Source organism: Neovison vison, chromosome 12 (genome assembly GCF_020171115.1).
Source record: "Neovison vison isolate M4711 chromosome 12, ASM_NN_V1, whole genome shotgun sequence".
Taxonomy (NCBI): domain Eukaryota; kingdom Metazoa; phylum Chordata; class Mammalia; order Carnivora; family Mustelidae; genus Neogale; species Neogale vison.
The window spans coordinates 85,618,161-85,638,195 of NC_058102.1; the positions used below are offsets into that span (position 1 = coordinate 85,618,161).

Genomic DNA, 20,035 nt, shown 5'->3' on the forward strand with positions numbered 1-20,035 from the left:
GTCATTCTAGCTTCTGACCAGAAGGTGGCAGCAACACATTTCTCTCTAGTTTCTGGACCACTTCTCAAGGGAAAGATATTTTTTCAGGTGCCTCAGAGTTCCCCTTCAGTTTCACCAACATTATTTGACCTAGATCCTATGCTATACTCCACAGTCACAAAGGTGACTAAAATCTGATCCATGACCTCAAAGATCATATTGTCAGGGATGGGGGAGTCAGACATATAAACAGACTGGTGCTAGTTTACTAGCTGTGTGACCTTGGGCAAGTTGCTTAACCTCTCTGGGCCTCAGCTTTTTCAACTGTAGAACGGGAATCATAATAGCCCTTATGTTGTAGGGTGATTTGAAGGATTAAAAATGATGTGTGTAGAATGTATGCCATATAGGAAATGTTAGCTATTACTGTACAATACAGTGAGAAAAGGGATGGCATGGAAAAGACACCCAGAGTGCCCTCTAACTGGGAGGAGTGGAAGCCCCAGATGGAGATAATGTGGAAGGGATTCCATTCGGGTGCAGCCACTTCGTCAGTGGGGACCCTGTGGCTGGACCAGTCGCCTGGGAGAGAAGCCACTTTGAGAAGTGTGGAGCTGGAATGATCGTGGTTGAGGCTCCTCTTGGCTTCTATGGGGCCAGAGCCCAGAGAACATCAGCAGCGCCTGACCCACCAGGATGTACCTTCCTGCAGAGGGAGCCACTCCTAGCTTGCTGTGCAATCTCAGACAGGCAACGTTGTCCCTCTAAACCTTGAGTTCTACCTAAGTGATGGGAACAGAGACCACAGAACCAGGGGATGGTGCCGAATCCCACATCTGGGCACTGTGGAGAGTCCGCTGGAGAGTCAGCTAGTTCAGGGGCAGCAGGACTTGGAGCTAGGGGTATAAAGGGGAAGCCCTAGGAAGGCAAAGAGATCTTGAGGATGACACTGGACTACCCTCAGGATGTGGACTGGAGGTCGAGCCAGTTCTAGGGTTCTGAAGGGCAGGGGGACCCCAGCTGACACTTAGTTACAAGTAATTAGGGCTATGGCATGGCTCCTCTATGTCTCAGTTTCCTCTCCATCACAGAGCAGGGGAAGAAGGCCATCAGTAGTGCTGAGCACCTACTGTGAGCCTCATGACACGCTAATTACTCTATGTACAAGTAATACATGAAGTACTTAGATCTTACTTAGATGTCACAACACGCAGGGAGTCATTATCCCTATTTTACAGATGAAGAAACAGAAGCTCAGAGAGGACAAGTAAGTTGCCCAGGGTCACACAGCTCAGAAGTGCCCAGGCTGCTGGCCTGATCTCTTTTCCTATGACCTTTTCCTTCATTTGACTTTAGCCTCCGTTGCCCACTTCCTTAAAAAACCCTGGAAATCTTATCATTCATAAATATCACAGTTCCAGAATCACAAATTCCTGCATTTCACTCTCTGAAAAAAACTTCCTACTGCCCCCCCCATCCCTCTTTCAATTCTTCTGTACGAGGAGTGTTATTTGACCTTGCCCAGGAGGTCAGCTATGGGCCTTTTTACTCTCCCAATCTCCTACCCTCTCTTGCCCACACACCCCTTCCTTGTCTAGCTTTAAGTCCATGGCCCGCCATGGGCATTCGGCAGGCGCTGCCATTCGGAAGCACTCTCGCCAGTAAACTTCATTGCTCACCTTCCTTGCAAACCTCTGAACGCATCTGTCATTCCCCTCCAAGCCTTCACCAGAGCAGCAGAAGGGGGCGAGTATTTCTAATACTGGCTAGTACTTACCAGCACATATTAGCACTGAGTGCCTCATACATGGTAACTCAGCTAACCCTCCCATAGCATAGGTTGGTACAATTCTCATTGCCCCATTTGTGGACAAAGAAAATGGAATGAACAGTGGTGAAAACCCTCACCCAGACCCAAAAGCAAACAGCTAATTAAACTGAGGACCCAGGCAGTCTGCCCAGAGTCCATGTCTTCGTCAGTACATTGAGGAAAGATCAGCCAGGCAGTACTTGGCTCCTTCTACCCTGGGTCCAGAACGGCTCTCAGCCACTAGCAGGGGCAATCCAAAAGAAGTCCAGATCCTCACCGCATTCGGCAGCCGACAGCATCACTTGGGCAGTCAGTAATGATAATAGTAAGACTAACTTTCAGCCATTATCGTATGTATCCTAAGTATTGAATCCTCCCACCAACAGTGTGAGGTAGAAGTTACGATGATCTACATTTCACTGCGGGACTGGGACATTGTAAATTCCTGCCTGTATTCCTACAACACAGAATGTTGGAGTCGGATGGGAGGCTTGGCCACTGGATACCGGAGCCCTGGCTCTCAACCATGACCCTTTCTTACCTTTCTTCTGGACTTAAGATCTCCCAGGCCTAGCTCTTTCTGAGTAAGGGGGAGGAATCTTCTCTGACTCGCTAGCCTGCCTTGTTCCCCCACCCAGGCCCTGGCCTCACTCCCTCCACAGCTCCCAGAGCCCTGCCGAGGAGGCTCTGGTTCCCTCTCCTCTGAGGTACCCGTGCGCTGAGCTGGGAACTCCACCTGGAACTGCCTGAGCCCAGCCCAAGGGGCCTCTATGTGATTCTCAAAGGCCCAGATCTACCAGCAGCTCAGTATAAAGACAGAGTCTGGGAAGGACCAGCTCAGACTCCCAGTTTGCTCCCTATGGACAGTAGACAGGGACAGGCCAGGGCCTAGGCTGGGGTAAATGGGGGTCCTGGCCAATGGCAGCTAAGGTCTCAGAGCCTAGGGCTATGGCAGAAAGCACCAGTTTCCCCAGCATCCTGCCCCACCCTGACATATACACACACATACACATATACACACACAGCCCCCAAGCCCCTACCCACTGCTCACAGTAGGTGCTCAGGACCCTACTCCTCCCCACTCCCAGGTTTGTCTGTCCTGCCCCCCACCCCATCCTTCTTCTTCCCATTCCCCTGGCAACCAAACCAGATCCATCAAGGAGAAGGACCTGGCAGCTGTGCAGGGAGAGACTAATGGCCCGGAAGGAAGGAGGGGCCTGGAGAGGAGATGAAGGAAGGCGGTAGATGTGAGCGGGCGGGTGTTGGCCCATCTCAGAGGACACACAAAGGAGGGGAGGTTCCTCTGCCCTGCAATGCTGAGGAGCTGGCTGGCCAAGGAGCCGCCCTCCTCTCCCCCTCACCCAGAGATCCAGCCTGGAGTCCCAAACGTGCTTTCCCAGATGCCCAGCTCTGGTCCTCAGGGCCTGTCTGAGGTGGACCTGTCCGTGCTGGAAAGCCCTGGAGTCCGCGGCAGCAGCAGCCCCTGGCTCTTGGCAAACCCAACGGGCCTCAGCAGCCTGCCTCCTGCAGACCACCTGAGTTGCCTCTGTCCACTCCGGGGCGGCCTGTGCCTGAGTTCTGGAAGCCGCAGACATGCAAAGGCCAGACATCAGCCTTCCAGATAACTGGGGTGGGGGAGGGCCAGATGGGCTGTGTGGTTGTGTGTGTGTGATGTGTGTGCGTATAGGTGAGGTCGTTCTACATTACGCGGATGCATCTTGTGTGCATAGGCTTGTGGATCTGCTCTGGGGCCTTCTCTCTCCTCTTTCAGTCCCTGGACCACTAGCAATGGGCACTTTCTCCTTCCCCATCTCTTCCCCATCCAGCCCTACCCATCCCTGGGTACCTGCAACTCCTCCATACTGGTAACCGGTTCCTGCCAGTCGCTTCATGTCTCAGCCTTGGCAGCCGCTGCCGCCCCTCAGCCCCCTCCCCTTCCTACCTCAGGAATTGCTCTGGTTCCTGTAAGGCCCATGACTGAGCAGCAGTTGGTTGGGGGAAGGGAGAATCCAGGAAAGCCAGACGGCGGACAACCACCTCATTCAGCTCAGCCCCTGGCAGGGCACCCACCCTCCCATGTGGGAACCCCGAGCTGGGCCCAGCCACCCTCTGCACCCTCTGCTGGGCCCACCCAGCAGGGGCCTGCTGTATGTCCAGCTCTGGGAGCTGTGTCTTTAAGGCTGAGACATCAGCAGGCAACCCCCTGGCCAAGTGTCCAGAGGAGGGGGAGGGGACATGGCCAGTCCATTAGCAGCAGAGCTGGCGCCAGGCAGCAGACCTCCACTGGGCCCTGGGGATTACAGAAGCATCAGTCTTTCCCCACCCCCCTTGGCTCCCTCAGCCCTCCTGTCCCCTATTTCTCCCTGGGTGTGGTAACAGGGGTAGCTGACAGCAGGTAAAAGCAGGGCCTAGCCTTCAGGGGACAAGTGGGGGCACAGGCCCCAGGGCCTAAGCCAGGCCAACTCTCCAGGGCCACCTTCTCACTGCTCATGAGCCAGCAGCCTGCTCTTTAACCTCCAGGCCTCCTATCCCCCCATTTTTTTTTTTTTTGTACTGAGGTATAACTGACCTAACATATTAATTTCAGGTGGATAATGATTCTACATTTGTACATCGATTTTTACCATCTCTTGCTGTCAGGAATCCCAGCTCCAGTCAGGCCCTCCCAGCCTAGGTTCCCCGCTCTGGATGTTGCTGGAAGGATCCATCCAGCTGAGCCCCGAGCCCAGGCCTGCGGGTGGTCGCCAGGCCCCCTTCCTTCCCGGCCAGCAACAGGGGGAATCAAGTAGGCAGGGCGCCAACAACCTTGGAGGGAGGGTGCGGCTCTCCTGCCGCTCCGCAGGGGTGGGGCGTCCCCCTCCCCACAGAGACCCGCTGTCAGGCCAGTGGGAGGAGCTGCCCGTGCCCCCCCTGAGCCCGAAGGCCTATAAAGCCGCCTCGCAGCGGTCCGCAGCTCCCTCCCAGCTCCCGGACCAGCTCTGCCCGCGGTGACTGCCAGTCCTCGGCCGCCATGAGCCACCCGTCGGGCCTCCGAGCCAGCATCTCTTCCACCTCCTACCGCCGCACCTTCGGGCCACCGCCCTCACTGTCCCCCGGGGCCTACTCCTATGCGTCCAGCTCCCGCTTCTCGAGCAGTCGCCTGCTGGGATCGGCGTCCACGGGCTCCTCGGTGCGCCTGGGCAGTTTCCGCGGCCCCCGGGCGGGAGCGGGCGCCCTCCTGCGCCTGCCCTCGGAGCGCCTCGACTTTTCCATGGCCGAGGCTCTCAACCAAGAGTTCCTGGCCACGCGCAGCAACGAGAAGCAGGAGCTGCAGGAGCTCAACGACCGCTTCGCCAACTTCATTGAGAAGGTGCGCTTCCTGGAGCAGCAGAACGCGGCCTTGCGCGGGGAGCTGAGCCAGGCCCGGGGCCAGGAGCCGGCGCGCGCCGACCAGCTGTGCCAGCAGGAGCTGCGAGAGCTGCGGAGGGAGCTCGAGCTGCTGGGCCGCGAGCGCGACCGGGTGCAGGTGGAGCGCGACGGGCTGGCGGAGGACCTGGCGGCGCTCAAGCAGAGGTCAGGGAGCAGGGCCGGGTCTGGGCGGTGGCCGTCGAGGCGGCTGCTCCTCGCTCCGCTCCCTTCCCCACCAGTCGCCTGGGGGAGTTCTCCTCTCGGTCTACACAGGCGTGCGCAGGGAGCAAGCTCGCCCGCGGGTTCTCGCCCCCGCCGACCTCCCCCTCTACCACTTTGCTGCCTCTCTGGGGAGAGGAGGGAGGAGGAGTTACCATGCCTCCCTTGGGGATAAAGGGTCCCATCTCATCTCCCAGTCCGTTAGAGAGAAAGCGGGCGAGGCCATTGGGCCGCTTGAAGACCCGTCCTCAGCCCTGGACAGCAGCAGCCTCTAATCTAGACCCTGGGGTGCGCGGCCCGATGGTTGGGCGATGACTCTGCCCCTCAGCTTCTGCCCACCCTTCTTGCCAGGTTGGAGGAGGAGACGCGCAAGAGGGAGGACGCGGAGCACAACCTCGTGCTCTTCCGCAAGGTGAGCCCGGGCCCCACGTCACCCAGTCTCCCCACGTCTACCCCTGCCTGCGTATCTAGGGTGACATGTGTGGGCGCTAGGAGGCGACCAGAAGCCTCCAGAGACAGGCAGGGAGGGCCTGGGCCTTCCCCGGCCTGAGCAGCTCCTCCCTGCTCTTGAACCCCCTCGGCCACCCCACTAAGGATGTGGACGACGCCACCCTGTCCCGCCTGGAACTAGAGCGCAAGATCGAGTCTCTGATGGATGAGATTGAGTTCCTCAAGAAGCTACATGAGGAGGTAGGTGGACCGAGGGTCAGGGCAGGCTTCGAAGGTTGCAGGTGGTCGCATTGGAGCTGAAACGCAGGCGGTGGAGAAGACTGTAGCTGAGGGATTGCCCTGGGGAAGAGAAGTGAGATTCGCTGGGTAGACGCAGCCCCTTAGCCCCCGTCTACAGGTGGTTTGACTCCCACCCCTGCGCCACCTGGTGGCGAGCAGTGGAGCTGCACCCTGGAACTTGGCCGCGGCCTTGGAGCGGACCGGGGCGCAGGACGCGCAGACCAAGCGCGCTGCGCTCCCTGGCGCCCCCATCTGTTCGTTCGAGTGTTTCTTTTTTCTGCGCGTGAACTGTTAGGCCAGCGTAAGATCCGCGCGGCAACCTCAACAACTTGTTGTCCTGGGCGGCAGGAGCTGCGAGACCTGCAGGTGAGCGTGGAGAGCCAGCAGGTGCAGCAGGTCGAGGTGGAGGCCACCGTGAAGCCGGAGCTGACGGCGGCGCTGAGGGACATCCGAGCGCAGTACGAGAGCATCGCGGCGAAGAACCTGCAGGAGGCAGAGGAGTGGTACAAGTCCAAAGTGCGAGAGCCTGGGAGGGTGAGGGAGGATCTGGGCGAGTGGGGCGCTGCGGGGAGGGCGCGTCCCGCCAGCTCACGGCCGGGTTGCCTCGCGCGCCGCAGTACGCGGACCTGTCCGACGCCGCCAACCGGAACCACGAGGCCCTGCGTCAGGCCAAGCAGGAGATGAACGAGTCCCGACGCCAGATACAGAGCCTGACTTGTGAGGTGGACGGGCTGCGCGGCACGGTGAGTTTCGGGCTTCGGGTCCCGGGCGGGGGTGGGGGTGGAGGCTGTTCCCCCAGTGACCCCCTGCTGCCCCCAGAACGAGGCGCTGCTCAGACAGCTGCGGGAGTTAGAGGAGCAGTTTGCCCTGGAGGCGGGCGGGTATCAAGCGGGCGCCGCGAGACTAGAGGAGGAGCTGCGACAGCTGAAGGAGGAGATGGCACGGCATCTGCGCGAGTACCAGGAGCTCCTCAACGTCAAGATGGCCCTGGACATCGAGATCGCCACCTACCGGAAGCTTCTGGAGGGCGAGGAGAGCAGGTGGGGGCAGTGCTGCTGGGGGTGGGAGGATGGTGGGGATTGGACGTTTAGGGAAGGGGTGGGGCCTGGGCCGAGTCACTCACCCCTGGTTTCGCTCCCAGGATCTCTGTGCCAATCCATTCTTTTGCATCCTTGAGTATAAAGACTACTGGTGAGTCTCCCACGCCTGGCTTTAAACCTCTCTGTCCCCTTGTCCGCTTCTGCCCTGACCAGACTCTTGCTATGCCCCTGCTCAGGGATCGATTCTGTCCATGAACTTCTGAGTCCTAGTCTATACTCAGGCCTGCTCCTCATGCCCTGCCACTCCCCTCCCCTTCCCTCATAGATGAGAGGCAGGGCTTAGAAGGAGAGACACCACAATCCTCTCTTCCACCCCTTCATCCTGCTTTTTCCAGTACCTGAGGTGGAGCCTCCTCAGGACAGCCACAGCAGGAAGATGGTTCTGATCAAGACCATTGAGACGCGGGATGGAGAGGTGAGATGGACCACTTGAACCCAGGACCCCATCATTGGCCATATTATTTCTAGGCCCCAACCTGGCTGCAGCTGATTTTTTTAAAAAGATTTTTTTTATTTATTTGGCAGGCAGAGATTATAAGTAGGCAGAGAGGCAGGCAGAGAGAAAGAGGAGGAAGCAGACTCCCCGCTGAGCAGAGAGCCCGATGCGGGGCTCAATCCCAGGACTCTGGGACCATGACCTGAGCGTAAGGCAGAGGCTTTAACCCACTGAGCCACCCAGGTGCCCCATGGCTGCAGCTGATTTTAGAGTATTGCGGGTTAGCGGTCTTTGGAGCAGGAGGGACAGAGAGGAGGTGGATGGTCAGTCAGGAGCCTCCGCTGGTTTTGCTGGAGAAGGAGACAGCATACCCCAAAGGAGATCGCAGGGGGGTTGTGCTGAGTGGTTTGTGCCCTTCACATGCCTTGCCCCAGCAGGTGGTGACCGAGTCCCAGAAGGAGCAGCGCAGTGAGCTGGACAAGTCTTCTACTCACAGCTACTGAACCCATTGGTCCAGAGCTCCCTGACCCTGCCCTAGCCCTACTCCAAGTCCCAGACCCCAACACCAGTACTGAATTAGCCCTCTCTGGCTCTGCATGTGTCTAAGGGATGCCACAAGTCACCCCTTCCCTGGCCTGTGGCCAAGCCCTACCCAGCCAGCCATAGCTGGCCCTTTTCTCCCTGCCCTGGCACGTATCTGTGACCTGTATGCCCTATATATGACCTATATATCCCCTTATCGAGTCCTAATAAGAGGCCAGCGATCTCCAGAACTAGTCATTATCCCATGACCAGTGGAGTGGGCCAGGATCTGAGTTCCACTTTTGAATCAAATAAAACTGCTGTCAAGAGAAACCTCTCCAGCGCGTTTGTCTCTATGGAAGTGGGGGTGGCTGTGGGGATGGGGCTCAGCAGTATTTTTCCCTTGCCTCTAGTTGTTTCTTTCCTGCATCCCGTATCTTGGCATCTGTGATTCCTCTATTTATCCTTCTCCAAGTTCTACATCCGCTGCTTCTCAACTTCTGTGTGTCGGCGGCAGCCCTGAATGTCCAGGTGCCTTCTGGGTGCATCCTAGCCCCTCAAGCTGAGCGTGTCCAGACAGGGCTCCGCACTTCCCTCTCTACCTGCCATCGTGTCCTTCTTTTGGGGTTTCCCACTCTAGAAGAGGTTACCACTAAGGGGAATGAGACTGCCAAATTAGAACACCTCATCTTCTACCCCTTCTTTTCTTCACCTACCCACCAATTCTGTAAATTCTACTTCTTAACTCTTTCAAGTCTTGTCTTGTTCTCCCTGTCCTCACTGCCACCACCCTAGTCCACCCACTGTTTGCCTGGGTCCGTTATCTCCCTCACTGATCTCTTTCCCTTGGCCTAGCCCTGCCACCCACCTAAACCTACTTGACAATTTTGCCTAGCAAATCAGACTCTGCCACCATCACTCCCTATCCTGCTTGAAAATGTCTCCTTCTACAATGCCCTCTACCTCTACTCCATCCTGCCCTCGCCTTCAAGTCAAAATCCATTTGAGTTTGTTTAAATATTTAATTTATTTATTTGATAGATCACAAGTAGGCAGAGAGGCAGGCGGGGTGGGGGTAGACGAAGGCTCCCTGCTCAGCTGAGAGCCCCATGAGGGGCTCAATCCCAGGACCCTGAGATCATGACCTGAGCCGAAGGCAGAGGCTCGACCCACTGAGCCACCCAGGTGCTCCTCTGAGTTGTTTAAAATGATCTTTTCACTCAATTATTGTGCTACATGCAGGAAGTAAGCCAGAGTCCCTGCTCTCAAGGAGCCCCCAGTCTGGGGTAGGGGACAGGGACTTACCAGCAGGTTGTTCCAGCCTTGTAAAGAGTGCTATGACTGGGAAAGAAGATGGCATTGTGGGGACACGAGGAAGAGCGCTTAACCCAGCCTCACAGTAAAGGCACGGCTTCCCGAAGATGGCCCCACCATGCTGAGCACTGAAATGAGCAGGAATGATTCAGGGAAAGCAGGGAGAGGAAGAGGCCTTTCTAGGCAGGTAAGTCCGTTGGGAGGTGACAGAAAGCCAGTTTGTGAACTGGAAGTACTTCTCTCATCTGGAATAAAGGACAGAAAGGAGGGCGCCTGGGTGGCTCAGTGGGTTAAGCTGCTGCCTTCGGCTCAGGTGATGATCTCAGGGTCCTGGGATCGAGGCCCGAATCGGGCTCTCTGCTCAGCAGGGAGCCTGCTTCCTCCTCTCTCTCTCTGCCTGCCTCTCTGCCTGCTTGTGATCTCTGTCTGTCAAATAAATAAATAAAATCTTTAAAAAAAAATAAAAGGACAGAAAGGAGGAATGGCACTGAGGTTGGAAAGACGACACAAGGGCTGGTTCGTGCAGGACTTCACATGCCATATGAAGGCTTTCCAAATGCATCCTAAGGAAAGGGGAAAAAACGTGGTTTCATCAGAGGGGGAAGCATTCAGATTCTCATTTGAGACAAATCACTCCCGCCATGGTGTGCAGAAGCCGTTAGGAGGTGGAGAACCAGGTAGAGGCTGTTGCAGTGAAACGGGCAAGAGGTGTTAGTGAGCAGAGACATGGGTGGATCTGAGAAATAACTGGAGGCAGGGACTCTGCAACACCTAAGGAAACAGGGCCTCTGGGGGGCCGAAGGGAAATAAATAGCAATGACCAAAGGTTTTGGCTTGAGACAGGCAGATGGTGGATCTTTCACAGAAACAGGGAAGATGAGAGAGGAGGGAAGGAGGGGGCCCAGACAACAGTCCGTTTTAGGCCTACCCTAAAGTGTGAGATGCTCTGGAACAGCCCAGAGGAAGAGCTGACAGGCAGGCAGATCCATAGGTCTGGAGTTCAGGTGTGATGGGATATTTTGAGAAACTGAATCTATCAGGATGCTAGATATCTGTATCTCATTTTTTAAAGAAACATACCTCATTTTTTTTAAGAAAAAGAAAGAAATAGCTGATGTAACCAGCCAGTGGTAGGCAGGCGCTGAGGGCTGTTGATTCAGTAGTTCAATGATGTCATCAAGGACTTAGATTCTGGTCAAGGTTGTACCCAGCCTTCCTCTTGAACCTTTGTCCTTGAGATAGTTCTCCTCATGGTCCCAAGATGGCTGCCAGCAACTACTGCGTGGTACTTCCCTCTTCACATCCAGTGGAGAAAAGACAAAAACCTCCTCCCAGGTATGAGATATAAGTTCTTTCCTTTACACAACCTGGCTAAGGCCACTGTTGTGCCCAATCTTGGAGTAGTAACAATAGCCAGGGAAAGCTAATCATCTGATTAGTTTGGGCTAATCATCTGATATGGGGTAGACACTGAGAACCAACCACAATGCCCATTGCAAATTTTGTGCAGGTTTCTCAACGCCATTGCCCGCCACACATGGATGCACATATACATGCATTGTTTATACCTCTTGCTTTCTCTCCCTTTCACTCAGTGGCACTTATTATCCCAGAGGAGAAATATCACTACCCAGAAACAGACGAAAGCTTTGGAGTTGCCTCAGGAAGGCAAGGCAAGAGAAAACTTTCAAAGGGGAGTGGTGGCCGCACCAGAGGATGCTGGGAGCATGGGTTAGATAACAGTTGGAAAATCTGGGCTCTATCAACAAGGAAGACCCGAGAGACTACGGGAAGGGCCTCCTCAGGGCAGGGTGGTGTCAGAGACAAAAACACTGCCACCCGAAGAGTGAGCCCAGGTGAGGGAGTAGAGAGTGGATTACTCTCTTGAGATGCTTGAGCATAGGAAAGCAAGAACCAGAGCAAAGACCTGCATTTGAGAAGTGAAATTTTGGAGAAAGGTGAAACTAAACCAGTAGTTTTCAAGTAGTAGGTAAGGAAACTTTGTGATATAAATTACTGGGTCAAGACCAACATTTAAAAAAGAAAAAGAATAGATGGGGCGCCTAGGTGGCTCAGTGGGTTAGGCCGCTGCCTTCGGCTCGGGTCATGATCTCAGGGTCCTGGGATCGAGTCCCACGTCGGGCTCTCTGCTCGGCAGGGAGCCTGCTTCCTCCTCTCTCTCTCTGCCTGCCTCTCTGCCTACTTGTGATCTCTCTCTGTCAAATAAATAAATAAATAAATAAAGTCTTTTAAAAAAAAAAGAAAAGAAAAAGAATAGAAAGTGTTGGAGTGTGGTGAAACTTTTCAATTTATATACATATGTACTGGCTTGTCATATAAAACACTTTTTTTTGAGATTTATTTATTTATTTATTTGACAAAGAGAGACACAGTGAAAGAGGGAACACAAGCAGGAGGAGTGGGAGAGGAAGAAGCAGGCTTCCTGCTGAGCAGGGAGCCCAATGTGGGGCTCAATCCCCTGCCCCCGGGATCATGACCTGAGCTGAAGGCAGATGCTTAACAAGTGAGCCACCCAGGGGCCCCTAAATGCATTTTTTTTTTTAAATCTTGGATTGTGGCAAAAAAAAATAAATGAAAAACAAAACCCATACTTGAACATGTTTAAATGCTGGAGAGAATTAGAAAAAATCAAATTGTCATGGATGGATCCAGACATCTGCTGAAATGACACCAACTCAGACTGGGCTGTGATGAAGAAGAGTTTTAGGAAAACTCCAAATCCAATTCCAACCAAGGGGGATCAGATGCTAACCTCAGGAAGACAGGGCTGGGATTTAATTGTAATTAAGAAAGCTTATACCACATTGATTTTATCGTACTCAGCTTACTGGAAGCACGGAGCCAGTTCCCATGACATCTATAAGAAGGTCATCTCAAAAGCAAGGAGGTGACCTGGGGTAGGTCCTAGAAGGAACCAGACGTGGTGGACATGTGGGCAGGTGTCCTGGACCCCAGGGAGGTGCCCATTATGGTAGCAGGGATGATTCCTCAGGGGCCGCCTGTAGCGGGTGGAAGGAGCTCAGTGATCCATACTTCGAACAACAGACGCACCAGACATCTCAGGCAAAGGGGAGTGACTTGTGACCCACCTGGAAATAAGGGGACTGAGAGTGGGAGTGGCTTCACTGGAACCCGGAAACACGGGGCTGGTGGGTGAGGGGGAGGATCTGGCTTCCCAGGAAGAATGGCTCTGCAGCCCTCCAGGCCCCACAGAACCTGAGAAGTGACAGAAAGGCCCCTAAGCAGCAGGAGCCTACTGCTCCCTGATGGAGGGTTCTACAGCTTCTGAGGCTCTTGTCCTCAGGAGCCAATGCCTTCATCCTCCACCCCGGTTTCTGCTTCCCATAGTTCCTTCTTACCTGTGGCTTCAAATGTCCTGTGGCTTCCAGGGCCTAATAGCCTTTGCATGCTGTCTTCTGGGGCTCTCTTTAGTTCTGCTTTCACTTCCTTGCACGAGAAATGCCCACTTGCTAGCTTTATCAGATGAATTGATAGTTCCCATTCCCTCCGTGAGACGGAGATAAGCAGATCCAACACAGGGAGCTCTTGGGGCTGATGGGCTGCTCAAGCCACCTGGGCACTTCCCAGCCCACCATTAACAAATGTTGATAAATGCGAAACAACTGTTGGCTTCATTTGTTACATGATCCCACCGTTCCAGCAGATGTTTTTTAAACTCCTCAAAGAATGTGAAAAGTACCATTTTAATTTTAACAGCACGGTGATTAAGAATCTGCATTTATTTATTTTTTTAAAAGATTTTATTTATTTATTTGACAGAGGGAGAGAGATCACAAGCAGGCAGAGAGGCAGGCAGAGAGAGACAGGGAAGCAGGCTCTCTGCTGAGCAGAGAGCCCGATGCGGGGCTCTATCCCAGGACCCTGGGACCATGACCCGAGCCGAAGGCAGAGGCCTAACCCACTGAGCCACCCAGGCGCCCCAAGAATCTGCATTTAAATCTTGGATCTGTGCTTACTAGATGCACGAAAGATCTATCCAGTATCTTTCTCTGGGAAAGATACTTCGCCTCTCTTTGCCTCGGTTTCCTCACCTGTAAAATGGAGATAACTATAGCAGGATTATTGTGAAGAATAAATGAGATGATTCAGGCAGGGTTCACTGGTCTTGGCTATCCTGTAGGCAGGGGAATGGGGACATGGTGCAGAATATGGCCTCCCACACAGATTCCCTCAGCAAGATGGCCTGGGATGGTCATAAATTATAAACCGAGGATCTCAGTTGACTTATTCTTCAGAGGTTTTTTCCGTTTCAAGAGGACAGCCTGAGCATGTCCTGTGGCTTTTCTTCATACTGTATTGATTTCCTATTACTGGTGTAAAAAATTACCACAAACATGGTGGCTTAAAACAGCATATTATTTATTTATTTATTTATTTATCTATTTTTAAAGATTTTATTTATTTATCTGATAGACGGAGATCACAAGCAGGCAGAGAAGCAGGTAGAGAGAGAGAGAGAAGGAAGCAGGCTCCCTGCTGAGCAGAGAACCTGATGCGGGGCTCGATCCCAGGACCCTGGGATCATGACCTGAGCCAAAGGCAGAGGCTTTAACCCACTGAGCCACCCAAGCGCCCCTAAAACAGCATATTTATTAACTTCCAGTGCTGTTGTTTAGAAGTCTGAAATGGAGGGGCGCCTGGGTGGCTCAGTGGGTTAAAGCCTCTGCCTTCGGCTCAGGTCATGATCCCAGGGTTCTGGGATCGAGCCCCGCGTCGGGCTCTCTGCTTCGCAGGGAACCTGCTTTCTCCCCTCTCTCTCTGCCTGCCTCTCTGCCTACTTGTGATTTCTCTCTGTCAAATAAATAAAATCTTTAAAAAAAAAAAAAAAAGAAGTCTGAAATGGAATGACAGATCTGTGTCCCTGCTGGAAGCTCTAGAGAAAGCTCTTATTCAGCTTCTAAAGACTGTCTGCATTCGGTAGACTTTGGCTCTTCCATCTTCAAAGCCAGCGACCCCATCACTGATCTCTGCTTGCCTCTGGTAAGGATCCTTGTCATTACACTGGGCACACCAAGACAAGCCAGCATAATGTCACCATCTCAAAACTTTTAACTTGCGCCCTTAACGTCCCTTTGCGATGGAAGAAAGTAGCCATAGACTCTGGGCACTGGGATGCAGACAGGGGAAGGGCATTGTTATGCTTACCCTTGGGCCTCTGGCCTCCAAAGATTCATGTTGGTCTCATCTACAAAATATATACACCCCATTTCAGGCCCCCCCCCCCAGTCTCAACCCATTACAGCATCAGCTGAAGGGCAAACTCTCATCAAGATGTCATCAGCTCAGGGGACGCCTGGGTGGCTCAGTTGGTTAAGCAGCTGCCTTCGGCTCAGGTCATGATCCCAGCGTCCTGGGATCGAGTCCCACATCGGGCTCCTTGCTCGGCGGGGAGCCTGCTTCTCCTTCTGCCTCTGCCTGCCACTCTGTCTGCCTGTGCTCGCTCTCTCTCCCTTTCTCTCTGACAAATAAATAAATAAAATCTTAAAAAAAAAAAAAAAAGATGTCATCAGCTCAGAAGTCTCAAATCTTATCACTTAAACCACCTACGGGCTCTGGGTAAAACAGATCCTGGGGAGGGGGGACTCCTCTCCCTCTGTGGGCTTGTGACACTAGAAGACAAGTTATCTGTTCCTAAAATACAATGAACAGGCAGAAGGTAACAGCTACCGACATTCCTACCCAGAAAGGGAGAGCCGAAAGGAAAAAGGTTGTGAAGCAAATTTAAAATCCACCTGGCAAAACAACGTAAGGTTTCAAGGCCTAGGAATGATCTTCTGTGGCTCCTGGTCCCCCCTTTCTGGCCTCACTGTCTGGCCTTCCTCTACCCATTTCAAAATACCTGAGCTATTCGTTTCCCGGGTGTACATTCTGGGGTGGGGGTTCTGACAACGTTCTTTCATTTTACCCTCCTTGTGGCTCTTTCAGCACTAGCTGGCAGTGTCTGCTTGCAAGACGTTCTCAAGAACCATGTGGGTCTCCTGTGTATGGCTCTGGGATTCACTCCATTAGACAAGAGGTGCCTCCACAGATCTTTTTAGACAATCCCATTTCTATGCTTGGTTTCTGCTGACATGGCTGAGGAAATCCATGGGTCATATGGCTGATCTCTCCGAAGGGGCCTTCGTGTGATTGAGTACTCTGACCTTTGATCCTTCCTAGCCACTAGTGAAAGATTGTCCAGGTACATCCTCGGATTTCTCCTCAGAGCACACTTTCCTGAAGGCGAATGGCCTAATTTCTGCATTGTTTGCCATCTGAGTGGGCTGAAAATTCCTTAAATACCAAGTTTGGATGCCTTTCTGCCTCTTCCTCTCAGATTTTACACTAACCAAGCAAAAAAAAAAGATCGAGCCACACTTTCAATACCTGGCCACACAGATAAATACCCCTGTTCACACTCACAAATTCTGCTTTCCACATAACTGTGAAACACAATTCTGCTAAGCTTCCTGCTACTGTATAAAAAAATCTCTCCTCCATCTACTAATAACACATTCCTCATTTCCTTCTGAGCCCTTGATGCTGGCAGCACCTTTAACGTCCGTGTTTCTCCCAACTGTCTGTTTGTGGTGATTTAGGTATTCTGTGTGCGCTTCCTCGCTCCCCTCTGAGCCCTCACTAGCAGACTGCAACATTTCCTATTTCTACTAACAGTCTATTGAAGCCAAACTAGGCATTTCCTATCATCCTCCTCAAAGTTACTGCAGACTCTATCCATTACCTAATTCCAAAGTCACGTCCACATTTTCAGTTATTTATTATAATAGTATCCATTTCCAAGTACCAAAACCTGCATGGGTCAGGGTTCAACCAGAGAAGCAGAACTGGCAGGAGACACGTTAAGAGATCTGTTGCAAGGAACTAGATCACACGATTGTGGAGGCTTGGTGGGCAAATTCAAACCCCATAGTGCAGGCCAGGAGACAGAGCGGGCTGCCCCCTCCCACCTGGAAGTTGCTGGAACATCAGTTGCTGGAAGTTGTGGAAGCTGCCGTCCACAATCAAGGAAGCCCCAGCTCTGCCCTGAAGGCCTTTCAGCCAATGAAATCAGGCTCACTGACCTGATCCAGGATAATCTCCCTTAAAGTTCAACGTTTGTGGATTTTATTTATTTTTTTTTAAGATTTTATTTATTTATTTGACAGACAAAGATCACAAGTAGGCAGAGAGAGAGAGAGGAGGAAGCAGGCTCCCCGCTGAGCAGGCGCCATCCCAGGACCCTGGGATCATGACCTGAGCCGAAGGCAGAGGCTTTAACCCACTGAGCCACCCATGTGCCCCATTGTGGATTTTAATCACATGTAGAAACCTTCACAAGAACAACTACATTTGTGTTTGGGGACTGTAGCCCAGCCAGGTCAACACATAAAACTGACCATCAAACATCCAAATCCTTAGAAATGATAGAAAATATATACCAGCAAATTACACATACTTAGCTATACCCTGAAACAAGCAAACAAACAGACAAAAAGCATTCTTACAGGTCCAGAAATCAAGATAATTATTTTCCCCCAAAAGGTCCTGTTTTATTGTTTTCAGTCTAGTCCCAGAAGTCCCCAAAGAATGAAAACCAGGTACTCCAACAAATAATTGAACATGCATGTTCATAGGGCACCATTTATAATAGCCAAATGATGGAAGAAATGAGAATGTTCATCACTAGATGAATGGATAAACAAAATGTGGTCTAGCCACACGATGGACTAGTATTCAGCTATAAAAAGAATGGAATACTTCTATACACCACAAAAGGGATAATATCGGAAACATTACACTAGGTGGGAGAAGTTGGGCACAATAGGCCACATATAGGGGCACCTGGGTGGCTCAGAGTGTTAAGCCTCTGCCTTCAGCTCAGGTCATGATCTCAGGGTCCTGGGATCAAGCCCCATATCGGGCTCTTTGCTCAGCGGAGAGCCTGCTTCCCCCCTCTCTCTCTGCCTGCCTCTCTCCTTACTTGTGATCTCTCTGTGTCAAATTAAAAAAAAAAATAGGCCACATATATATGATTCCATTGGTAGGAGGTATCTGGAATTGGGAGACAAAAGCAAATTGATGGTTGCCAGGGAGTGAGGGGACGGGAGAATGAGGAGTAACTGCTTAATGGGTATGAGATTCCTTTTGAGGGGATGAAAATGTTTTGGAACCAGATAGAGATGGTCATTATACAAAGCTGTGAGTATACGAAATGCCATTGGATTGATTGTTCACTTTAAAATGGTGGATTTTAGGGGCAGGCCTTAAACTACAGGGCTGATGCCTATTTGCCTGATACCTGGTCCTGGGATGATTGGGACAGCAGAACGTCACCTCCTGGAGTATAGGGGCCAGACAGAAGAGACAGGCTCTGGAGAGGTTAGTTTGCATATCAAAGACATGCTCCTGGCTGAGTCCTCTGCCAGCCATGGGAGCCAGTTAGTCCTGGGAGCCAGTTAGCCCTGGAAGGGCAGCTCTCTCTAGTTTTGTGTTTTTTTAATTTCTTTTTTAGGATGTCAAAACACCATAATATACTGAAAATTAAATATATATATTTACGCACACAGACACAGAGTTGACCCCACACAGTCAAAAATCCATGTATAACTTCTGACTCTCCAAAAACCTAACTACTAAGAGCCTGCTGCTGACAGAAGCCTTGCTGATAATAGAAACAGCCAATTAATACATATTTTGTATGATATATATACATACACATATGGTATCATAGATTGTATTCTCATGATAAAGTAAGCTAGAGAAAAGAAAATGTTATTAAGAAAACCATAAGGATGAGGTGCCTGGGTGGCTCAGTCAGTTAAGCGTCTGCCTTCGGCTCTGGTCATGATCCCAGGGTCCTGGGATCAAACCACAAGTCAGGCTCCCTGCTCAGGGGGGAACCGGCTTCTCCCTCTCCCTCTGCTCCCTTGTTCCTGTTCTCTCTCTCTATCTCAAATAAATAAATAAAATTTTAAAAAAATGATAAGGAAAAGAAAATGCATTTATAGTACTGTACCGTTTTTATAGAAAAAAATCCACATATAAGTATTTGCACAGTTCAAACATGTTGTTCAAGGGCCAACTGTATGTATACATATGTACAATACCCAAATCATCTGAAGAATTCTAGAATGCTCCTATCGAAGATTAATTTAGGGATGCACTGTTCCAGATTTTACAAAGGGATAAATAGATAGTATGAAAGAAAAGTTTAAAAATAGAAAATGGATGCAGAAATTCCTAAATCTGTCCAGTAGGAGTTTCAGTGGGAGAGAATAAAATAAACTAGTACTTCCCGAACTTCAGCATGTATACAGATCACGCAAGGATCTTATTAGAATGCAGATTCTAATTCCGTGGGTCTGAGTGGGTGGTGCCGCCAGCCATGAACCAGACTTTAATAAAAATTCTCTAACGCAGAAGATAGGTGTAATTGCAAGGCCCTTCAAGTGCTCCTTCAGATAAATCAAAACACATACCAGGACATGTTACATTTAGATTTCAGGGCTCTCAGACCCACTCCAGCTCCCACTAAATTGGAATCTGCATTTCAAGTCTCAAGACATGAAAAATAAAGGGAAAATCCCCCTCCCAGAGAATGCCTACAAAGGAATAAGGATCATGGCGATGTCAGACTTCTTATCAGAAACACGGGATACAAGAGGATGACAGAGAAGTATTGCAAACACGCTGAGACATCGTTTCAAACCTAGAATACTATCCTCAAAGTCTCAACGATTTGATGAAATTTTAAGACGAAGAATTCAGAATTTTATCACCCACAGATTCTCTCTGATAGCATCTTTAGGGGAGCTACTCCAGATAGGAAGTTAAGCCAAGGAGTAGAGCAGACGCAGCAGCCTAAGCACCCACTCAGCCCAGCCACCGTCGATGCCACCGTCTCCCTCCACATCCCCTTGGGCTGGCCCTTGAGACTCGCCTCCTTCCAGCTGTTTGCGGATAAAGTTCCCAAGATGGCAGAGGACTTCCGTTCTCTGAGCACTGGGGAGAAAGGATTTGGTTCTAAAGGTCCCTGCTTTCACAGGATTATTTGGGGGTATCTGTGCCAGGGTGGTGACGTCACTCGCCATCGAGACACTGGCGGCGAGTCCATCTACGCGGAGAGATCTGAGGTTGAGAATTTCAACCTGAAGCACTCAGGGCCTGGCATCCTGTCCCCGACACCTGCTGGATCCAACCCAAATGGTTTCCAGTCTTTCATCTGCACTGCCCACACGCCGTGGTTGCCGGGCAAGTGTGTGGTCTTTGGCAAGGTGAAGGACGATGTGAATATTATGGAATATTATGAATATTATGGAAGCCATGGAGCGCTGTGGGTCCAGGAATGGCAAGACCAGCAAAAAATCACCATTGCTGAATGTGGAAAAATCTAATAAATTTGACTTATGTTTCATATTAACTACCAGAGTATTTCCTTTTGTAGCTCAGGAGAGTACCCCCTCACCCTTATCTGCTCAAAGTGTTTTATAATTTCCCTGCTCTCACTGCATTTTTGTG

At 51.4% G+C, this 20,035-nt stretch overlaps 2 protein-coding genes across 5 annotated transcripts; both read left to right on the plus strand.

Annotated features, from left to right (window-relative positions):
• The first annotated feature begins 1,044 nt into the window (after nt 1-1,044).
• Nucleotides 1,045-8,515, plus strand: PRPH (peripherin). 4 transcript variants are annotated; one of them, XM_044226591.1, is made up of 10 exons: nt 1,045-1,052; nt 4,805-5,341; nt 5,747-5,807; nt 5,990-6,085; nt 6,473-6,640; nt 6,742-6,867; nt 6,944-7,164; nt 7,266-7,315; nt 7,560-7,639; nt 8,095-8,515. In XM_044226591.1, exons 1-10 carry the CDS (start codon nt 1,045-1,047, stop codon nt 8,161-8,163), a joined length of 1,416 nt encoding a protein of 471 aa, XP_044082526.1. In that variant the 3' UTR covers nt 8,164-8,515. The 4 variants fall into 4 exon arrangements, with proteins under 4 accessions (XP_044082526.1, XP_044082525.1, XP_044082528.1 ...); XM_044226590.1 differs by having other exon boundaries at nt 8,098-8,515; XM_044226593.1 differs by lacking the exon at nt 1,045-1,052 and having other exon boundaries at nt 4,794-5,341.
• A 2,242-nt stretch (nt 8,516-10,757) lies between these two features.
• On the plus strand, nt 10,758-19,911 carry LOC122890957 (peptidyl-prolyl cis-trans isomerase A-like). The gene is made up of 2 exons (XM_044226381.1): nt 10,758-10,831; nt 19,317-19,911. The coding sequence occupies exons 1-2, from the start codon at nt 10,758-10,760 to the stop codon at nt 19,909-19,911; spliced, it is 669 nt and encodes a 222-aa protein (XP_044082316.1).
• The last annotated feature ends 124 nt before the right edge of the window (nt 19,912-20,035 follow it).